Here is a 9,283-nt window from a genome sequence, read left to right as displayed (position 1 = left end):
AATCGCTACCAGGGAATTAGGGCAGGAAGGTGAAAGTGTATGCAGGCTGGGCTCCAGAACTTCGGTAAAAGAGAGGTGTCCGTGTTGAGAGCTAAATCCCAGAGAGCATGACCCGGTGTCTTAACCTCACTTGGGAGCGAGCTCGTCAGAAAGTGTTGGAGGAAGTCCTGATTCCAAAAGCGCCAAACTGGTGTTGTAGGAACCAGATGGACAGTCAGGAAAGATGATTTGGAAAGGCCCAAAGGCTTGGGAGAGGAAGCCTACAGTGAAACCAAGTCCCCGTGAAAGTGAAATGGCCCTTCATTTGAATGCAAATGCTATGTAAAGCCTGAAGCCCCTTGACGTCAGCCCAAGCCATGGGTGGCCCATCTCCACCGGGCTACCTGGAAACCGTCAGGGGGTAGCAAACGTGGGATGGAGTAGTCTGAGACTGGGCAGAGGAGCTTGCGGCACAGCTAAGCAGTGGTTGTCCTTCTTGCTTTCTCAAAGTCAGGTTGGGGACCTTTACAGGGAACCTCAGGATGGCTTAGGGAGTTCTTTCCTTCTTACCAAGCCAGCATGTACGGAAGCTGCCTTTTGGAGAAAGAAGCGGGCATGTACCCGGGCACTCTCAGGAGCCCTGGAGGAGACAGCAACGCGGGGGTGGGTCACTCTGGGAGCGGTGGGAGTCCGCTGCCAGCCCCCAACTTCGCTGCGACCCCGACTTATTCACATTATATGAGCTATCCTCATGTGGCCAGCATGGATCCTCACGGTCCATCGCTGGGGGCCTGGAGCTCACCCTACAGTCCCCCCCGGGAAGACTGGAGTGTGTATCCAGGGCCGTCCAGTGCAATGGGCACAGTGCCCATGAACGATGTGACACAGAGTCCTGCGGCTTTTGGTTCACCCGATTACAGCAACCTGGGTCCCTCGGGCGGCGGCGGAAACAGCAGCAATAGCTTGCCAACCCCCGCCAGTGGGTCACTGATCTCCATCGACCCAGTGACCGCAGACGCCACTTCTCCCAGTAGGAGCCGCCACAGTCCTTATGCATGGATGCGCAAAAGCGTGCAGGTGACCGGTGAGTAAGCAGTTGGGGCTACGTGACCCACTTCCTCCCCTACTTGTCTGCGCCCCTCTCCATCTGTCAGCCCTCCTACTTCTCAGGAGTCTCCAGGGAGTGTTTAGGTGAGGAGAGTCAGGCGTGCTGGTTTGCTTACCTTTCAAGCAGCCCCGGGGCTCAAAGGTTGCTAAATGTGTGGCTCAAGACTAAATCTACCGAGAAGGGGAGCGGGGGACTTGGGGGATCTCCATTCCCTCATGAACTAGGGGACTGAGCGAGTGGGAAACGAGCACCATTATTAGCCAGAAGGATCAGGAGCCAAGAAACAGATGTACGGAAAAGCTCAACGGGTGCATCGCTAAGGTATGAGGACAGCTGTGATGTTCAGATGTGCTTTCCCAGTGCGCAAGGCTTGCTCTTTTCAATTCGTTCACCATCTGGGTGAGGCGGCTCCCCCAAACAGCTGGTGATGAGCAACTTCAGTTCGCCGTGCTTGGGACCTTCCAGTTTAACTACAAAGGTTTCCCGACGACAAAACTCTAGACTTCTAGCTTCCTTTACCTAAATTGGCAGACACAAGATATAAACTGACATAGACTACTCCAGGCAATCCTCACAGCAACCAGCTCCCACGCGAGTAACAGCCCTAGTTACTAGTGGCTGAAGCTCTAGTCAGTATTAGGACCGGCATCAGGGAACCGGCGATTAAATCCAAGTCTGAGGTAGTGGCACCTTACAGGAAGACACGGGCGGATCCTAGCCTAACACCAACCAGCAAAGCAAATCCCTGGAAGCTGGAGGCGTGAAAGGCTGGAAGTCTTTAATCTTGGATAGGGGAAAGGGAGAGATGTCTATTTTCAGCTATGGTTGTTGGTGGGTTGTTGTTTTTTTTTTTTTTTTTACTCATGTTCTTATTATTCCAATTCTTCCTCCCTAGCATTACGGGAAATTGGCAAGATTCGATTCTATTACTTTCATCCCTCTGGAGGAAAAAAATGACTTTTCAATAGCGTTTACCCACAGTGATTATGCTCCCCATTCACACTTTTGTTTTCTCTCTCCTCTCCAAAGCCAAGGCGGGAAAGTGAATGGGAAGGTACCAACTTTTACCATTAAGAGGACTTTTTAGCCAGAAGAGGAAATGCAAGTTGATCATAACATTACTAGTGTGATAAACACAAATTAAAAGTAGAGCGGAAAGCACCACTGGCTCATGCCTGTAATCCCTACCTACTCAAGAGGCGGTGATCAAGGATTGTGGCTCAGAGCTAGACCAAGTAGAAAAGCCTATGAGACTCTTATCTACAATTTACCACCAAAAAGCCAGAAGTGAAGCTGGAGCTCAAATGGTAGAGCACTAGTTTTGAGAACAAAAGCTCAAGGATAGTGCCCAGCACGTGAGTGCTCATTCACACACACACACAAAATGGGTAAGTCAGATGATTAAGTAAGAAAGAAAATGAGGTTAAGATGGGCCATTCGTAGAGCTGTTATTACATCTAATCTCATGGTTGTAATTATATCCATTTACTAAAATGTAATAATCAGGAAAAGACACAAAAAATGACCAGAAAAGTAGTAGCTCCTGGACCAGGATTATGTTCTGAAACATTTTAGGAGACAGACGTCATTGGCATGTTGTTAAAGTCACTGGCAGGTTGTTTGGAATAGAGAACAATGGGGGGAAAAGGACAAGATAAAATATTATGTTGTTCTTTTTCAGTTTATGAGGGAAAATATGACAAGTTTATTTGCTTTAACATCTTCCACTTACATATGTTTTCCTGAGCTGGAGCCTCTCTTGGGAAACTTTGGTGCCTTCTAAGTGTGTGGCATCTGACTTTTCCATGTGGCCTTCATGGGATTTTTCTCTTCACTCTCCATGAAAAGTTTAAAAGTGAATGCTTTTGGAATATCTTTGACTCTTAGGCAGCCTATCCTACAGATGAAGCATTATTAAATCCAACCTTTGTTTCATTTGCAATATACTCCTTATAGCCCAAGGTGCATGTTCAGTAACAACTTAAAATATAAGGAGAACATGGCTATCCTCCCAGGAAAATACACAAAAGCACACAAAAACACACACATTGTCTACATGCACACACACACACACACACACACACACACACACACACACACACACAAACTATTTCACATAATTTCCACTATGACTCTTTTATGGACATCAGATCTCATGAAAAAAAAATGAAGTTAATCACCTAACTGGATCACTCTGGATCAAAATGCACTCATTTATATGCTTAGCACATAGAGAGGGTGTTATACAAATATTGGTTAAATGAATGAGTGAGTCAGATCCTCCTACATTTTTCACTTCACCCTGTAGTGTTATAGGATAACATTTGGTTTGTGGCTGAGACAAAAATAGATGAACTACAAAGTGGAAGTAACTCTTTCCTGAACTAAGGCAATTATGGCAAGTTCTTTCTATTCCTGAAGAATGTTTTTAAATAGACCTAGGGTCTATTTAATTTATCTCCTAATACGAATACTTTTGAAAAGTATCACTATGGAATATCTTCTCATTGTCCCCTAATATGTATACTTCAAAATATTCCACAGTGATCATTATAGCATTTGATTGTTTAATGATAGCAAAAGGACCGATGTATAGAATCAATAATTGTGTTACAGGTGATCTGATTTAAAAGTAAGACATTTTGTTTCTACTTAGTTCTCTAAGTCATCTATTCCAGCAAACATCTCATTTTAAAGATTATGTTAAGAAGACTGTTACAGAAAAGTTTCTATGGAAAGTTAAACATTTTATACATTTTCCTATTTTGAATACTTAGCATGTTAGAGCAGGTCCAGTTATGGACCTGGATGACTATTGGCAATATGGTATCTTAAGCAGGGCTGGAGAAAGGCTTTCTTGGTAGGGGGAAGAAAAGGGAAGAGGAAAGAGTAATTTTGATTGGTTCTCATGAAGCTACTCGACAACACTGAGGAAGTCGTGCTTTACTTGATTATGGCACTTCATAATAGAATAGCTTAATCATTATTGAGGCTTATCATTGTCTTCCTTGGTTTTGCTTATTACATTTTGCCACTTTTTAAATGAATTGGATGAACTGCCATTATATGAAAAATCATCACAGTGAAGTTAATTACACAGTTGTCTCTATAGAAGAAAATTGGTTTTTATCACGTTTTTCTCTACTGACAGCATCATTGTAGTCCCTGGGTTTGGTGAGTGGTCTTCTGCCTACCAGGACTTTCACAGACAGTCTCTGATGAGTACTTCTAAAAATTCATTTAGGGTGACAGTAAGTCATCATACATGATGACAATGGCTTACAAACCCCATGAGGACAGTGTCTTCTAGGTGATGAGAAAAGGGTCCATCCATCTTGAACTACAGAGATTTGCCCAAGTCTGAGGAACAGGTAATGAAATCCCCTTTGCAAAGAAATGGAAGTAGCTGTCTAGTAAATTGTAAACTTTCTTAAATTAGCTCACAGTTGCATCTGAGAAGGTAATCCCTCAGTCTCTAAAATATCACTATCTCTAGAAGAGAATGGCTTGAACAATAAGCACAAGCATCTCAACTCCTAATACTTTATTAATGTTGCTTATGGCAATATGGACAACATGCTCTACCAGAAAATGCTCCAAATCCCTTTTGGTCATTTAAGGACGCGATGCAGTGAAGTAGAGGAGAAGCAGTTAGGAAAGTGGCACAAGAGGAGAACCAGGAAATTGAAAATCCTTTCTCTTTGTAAACTGTGCAGCTACTATATTCCCCTGAGCTATGTCTTCCCTGGTTTTAGGTCTTATCTGTCAGATTGGGGCTACAGAGCCTGTTTAACACTTAGCTTGGCTTTGATATGCATCCAGGCTTTTCCTTGTCCCTCCTTTCTTTAGGGGTTATATTGCCGGAAAGGGTGAGGATTTTCATGGCAAATAAAGAGGCCTGGTCTTGACTTTATTGTCCTCAGAAGAAATTGCAAGAGGGGAATTTATGACCAGTGGGGGTAGGGAAGAACCACAACCTTTCCAGAGATCTTGAAGTCTGGTTATATTTACTGATTATAAAAGAGCAGAAGACACAGACAAGTTGAATTTTAACTTCTCTTGCCTTGAATTAAAATTTAAACATCCAGCCCCTTTGGTATTAGGAGGGATTTTAGAACATGCTTCCTGAAAGATACATTTTTATTCCAAGATTGGAGGTTATGGACTAAGCTAAACCTCAGGTTTTCATTTTTGTCCCCCTACACACATTCTTCCTTTGCTCCATAACCAATACCAGACAACATTTCTGTTTGTATTCAGCAAATAATACCAAAGTTTGAGCCTTTGAGTCAGGTTGACTAACTGACACTCATAGCTTTCATTTTCAAGAAGATTTTTGTTTAGGTCATTAGTCAGGCATTTAGTTTAATCATAAGATAGATTTCTCAAGTGGAATTTGTTTCTACTTTCGTGGCTCTTTTTTGTTCTTTCCTGGAGATGAAAGGGTGTCTGACATTTGTTTAGGGCTTGTAAATTCCAAACCAATTGGTTGGTGCTCCTGAATGTAAAGAGGGTTCAGGATGGGATCTGATGCCGTGTAGCTCCTTTGTTAGGCCTGTGGTGCACCTTAACACCTCAATGGAGTTTAGGGAGCCACTTTAAAGAAGTCTTTGTCTTACAGATAGCTCCCCAAAACCTCACATCAAAAACAACCAGGAAAGATCAGAAGGAGTTTCTAAAAGCCGTAGAGAAAAGGAAGAAGATCCTGGAGGGGGTTAGAGAAACTGAAAAGAAACTTCCTAATCACCTTCAGAAAATTTGAAAGGAGGAATAAAATTCTATTTGAAAGAGGGCATGAGAAATTAGTTAATGTTGTAACGCAAAGCAAATGTTTGGATATCCTTTCAAAGGACAAGAAATACTCACTTTATTCTGCTTAAATCAACACACCTTTCCCCATTCAGCATTCACTTGGGAATAAAAATTGGCTTAAGACTCCCACCAAAAAAAGGTCTGGTATTTTTAATAGGTAATAGGGACTCTTCTGAAATAGAACTTGCGAAGTGACAATAAAATTTTTCTTTTACAATTACTGTTCAAATCAAATTCTGTCTAAGTACTGTGTGTAACTATCATTTCAGGATCTCAGAGTAGTTTAGCACTCTTGAGACTTTCTTACACTTCCCATCATGTCTAGACTGGGAATAACAGCATACTGAAGTAGGAGTCCAAGATGGGTCCTCTCCAGAGCCCACTAGCACAAATTTACTTGCCCATACCGAACTTCAGGTTCCTTAGCTCTACAATGAGAATAAGCATGTTCTGGGTAATTCAAGAGAGTATGCAAGAGATTTAGTAGAAAGCAATATGAAAGCATAACATAAAAATATAATGTATAATGGATGTTGGTACTACTACCAGCGCCATTGTTGTGAGAAGGGAATTAAAAGCATAGATTAGTGTTTAAGCATTTTAAATGTTTTGACTCAATGGTATACAAATGGTAGACTGACTATGGTTTGAATGATCATTTTAGTAGAAATATTAAAGAGATGAAACCAGCGTTTCATAGACAGACAGAGAGACTGTATCTATTGCTAGGATAAGGAGCTATGATTCCTTCAACAACACAAAGTCTCCAAAGAAACAGAGTAAGATTAAATGAAATGCTTTCTCCTCCAATAGGGAAAACCAGAACAAAAGAAAAATACCGTGTGGTTTACACAGATCATCAAAGGCTGGAGCTGGAAAAGGAATTCCACTGCAATAGATACATCACTATCCGGAGAAAATCAGAGCTGGCAGTTAACCTGGGACTTTCTGAGAGACAGGTATCCCAAAAATGCATCTAATATATTATGTGTAGTCGTTCAATAGACTAAGGGTTGGAGGAAGTCTGTAAACAGAGATTCAAGACATCACTCATCCTATAGCCCACATTCATTTTAGTGGCTTTCCTAGCTTACTTTCTTTCGTCAGTGGGTGTATAAACTATTGAATTTGGTGGACATCATGTAAACACAGAAGCAAAAGATGGGACATGAGCCAGGCGACGGTGGCTTACGCCTGTAATCCTAGCTACTCAGGACTGCGGTTCAAAGCCAGCCCGGGCAGGGAAGACCTTGAGACTCCTATCTCCAATAAACCACTAGAAAACTGGAAGTGGCGCTGTAGCTCAAGTGGTAGAGTGCTCGCCTTGAGCTGAAGAGCTGAAGAGCTGAGGGACAGCGCCCAGGTCCAGAGTTCAAGCCCCATGACCGACAAAAAAAAAAAAGAAGGTGGGACATGAGAGGAGCAGAGACCCTTAATCTGGTTCCTCAAGTAATCAAAATCAGTGTATGAAGTGCAGCTCAGCAACAATTGCAATTATCTGGTTCCTGCCATCAAACTACAAGAGTATCTGTTTTTAATTGGCAACCTGTACCAAGATTTTCCATTACTGAGAGTAGGACAATTGATCTTTTTTTTTTGGAGGGGGGGGGGTCCAGTCGTGGGGCCTGAACTCTGGGCCTGGGTGCTGTCCCTCAGCTCTTCAGCTCAAGGCTAGCGCTCTACCACTTGAGCCACAGCGCCACTTCTGGCTTTTTTTTCTGCTTATGTGGTGCTGAGGAATCAAACCCAGGGCCTCATGCATGCAAGGCAAGCGCTCTACCACTGAGCCAACTTCCCAGCCCGACAATTGATCTTCTAAAGAAAATTAATTATAATGCTATGATTCTTACCTTCAGTTCATTTTATTATAAACATTAAATTAGGGCAAGGATAAAAAATTTTCAGTGTGTTCAAAGTTGAAAATTACATAACAAGCTAGTAATTTTTTTCACTTCAGTCTAGGAATAATCCTGGAGCCATAGAATTCTAAAATGGTAAAGTTCATTAACACATTGCCCTATCCCAACAATCTTGCATTGCTGCTTATATAAGCACAGTAATAACACTCTAGTCTTCATACATGGTGTATCTTGGCCCATGTTCACCTCGTTCTATGTTGCATTAACCTTTTACTATTAAGATGTTTCTCTTAGTGATCAATTGTAATCACCTGTTTGAATCTCTCCCTCTTCCCAACATTCCTCAGTGTCTGTCACTCTATCATCAGTCATTTTAACTTATGTAAATAAGTTGATGAGTTGTAACATAAAGAACAATTCATTTAGAGTAAGTAGTCCTAGACTTGATCTCAGTCTTATTTCTTGAAAGGTATTTGCCTCTCTCTGGACTACAGCTTAAAAAAAAAACATATTAAATGGACATACTCCACAAGATCATTGTGAAACTCAGATGAAGCTTTATAAATGCTAAAATTCCAGTGCAATATCAGCAACCCCTGTATTTACTCTTTACAAAATGTTATGCCATTGAATATAAAGCATTTTGTGTTGCAGGTGAAAATCTGGTTTCAGAACCGGCGAGCCAAGGAGAGAAAGATGATCAAAAAGAAAATCTCCCAGTTTGAGAACAACGGAGGCTCAGTGCAAAGTGACTCTGGCTCCATCAGCCCTGGGGAATTGCCTAATGCTTTTTTCACCACTCCATCTGCTGTCCGTGGATTTCAACCTATTGAGATACAACAGGTCATAGTGTCTGAATGAAAGAAAGGTCAAAAGAAACAGACAATGCTCTTCCTTTAGCAAAGCCTCTTTGGTCTCTGACTTGCCAGCAAGAGAGTTGGTACAGGGTGAAATTCCTTGTAAAAAAGTTATTCTCAACAAGTAAACTCACAATGAGTTGGAGGAAAAAATGTCTCATATGACTCTTAGCAAAGATCCCCAGGAACCTCCTGTTACATTCTGTTATGTGTCAATCCCTCAAGAAGCTTAGTTATAAACTCTCTTAATTAAAAGCTAGACTCATAAGCTCTAGAAATTCTGTTCACTAGTTCAGAAAGTTGCTTGTGAACAGACCATAAAACACAGCTCTGCCAGGAAGTGCACTTGTGTGTACCCTTGTGTTTATTATTTGCTACTGTGTTCTTTTCAAACTATTTTTAGTGGGTAGGAATAAGGTAAGAAGAAAGTTACCTCTATAATAGCTTTCCAAATGTATAATTCCAAAGTTAACCGTTTGCCTAACAAGATAACTTTTTTAAAAACCATCAAGAGGTGATTCTGAATCCATTGTCACTATCTAATAAAAATAGCAAATAAAAAAGATCATTTTGTCCCTCAATTATATTTCGTCTGGCATCAATTATCTTATCTCAGGACTTCTAACCTGCAGTGTCAATTTCAAATCTTGTTAAAACAATGAAATCAT

At 41.5% G+C, this 9,283-nt stretch overlaps 1 protein-coding gene across 1 annotated transcript; it reads left to right on the top strand.

Annotated features, from left to right (window-relative positions):
• Nucleotides 1-558: 558 nt before the first annotated feature.
• Nucleotides 559-8,619, top strand: Cdx4 (caudal type homeobox 4). The gene is made up of 3 exons (XM_042666933.1): nucleotides 559-1,063; nucleotides 6,713-6,858; nucleotides 8,413-8,619. The coding sequence occupies exons 1-3, from the start codon at nucleotides 559-561 to the stop codon at nucleotides 8,617-8,619; spliced, it is 858 nt and encodes a 285-aa protein (XP_042522867.1).
• The last annotated feature ends 664 nt before the right edge of the window (nucleotides 8,620-9,283 follow it).

The sequence above is a fragment of the Dipodomys spectabilis genome, unplaced genomic scaffold, assembly GCF_019054845.1.
Source record: "Dipodomys spectabilis isolate Male_0828 unplaced genomic scaffold, ASM1905484v1 ptg000370l, whole genome shotgun sequence".
Lineage (NCBI taxonomy): Eukaryota > Metazoa > Chordata > Mammalia > Rodentia > Heteromyidae > Dipodomys > Dipodomys spectabilis.
Note: the sequence above shows the minus strand (reverse complement) of the source record. Positions and strands in the feature narration are given on the sequence as shown.

Bases quoted from the DNA above. Each gene is read 5' to 3' on its own strand.
- Cdx4 (XM_042666933.1), top strand. From the start codon at position 559: ATGTACGGAAGCTGCCTTTTGGAGAAAGAAGCGGGCATGTACCCGGGC. The intron at 1,064-6,712 runs GTGAGTAAGCAG...CTCCTCCAATAG, and splicing joins CAAAAGCGTGCAGGTGACCG to GGAAAACCAGAACAAAAGAA. The intron at 6,859-8,412 runs GTATCCCAAAAA...TTTGTGTTGCAG, and splicing joins TGGGACTTTCTGAGAGACAG to GTGAAAATCTGGTTTCAGAA.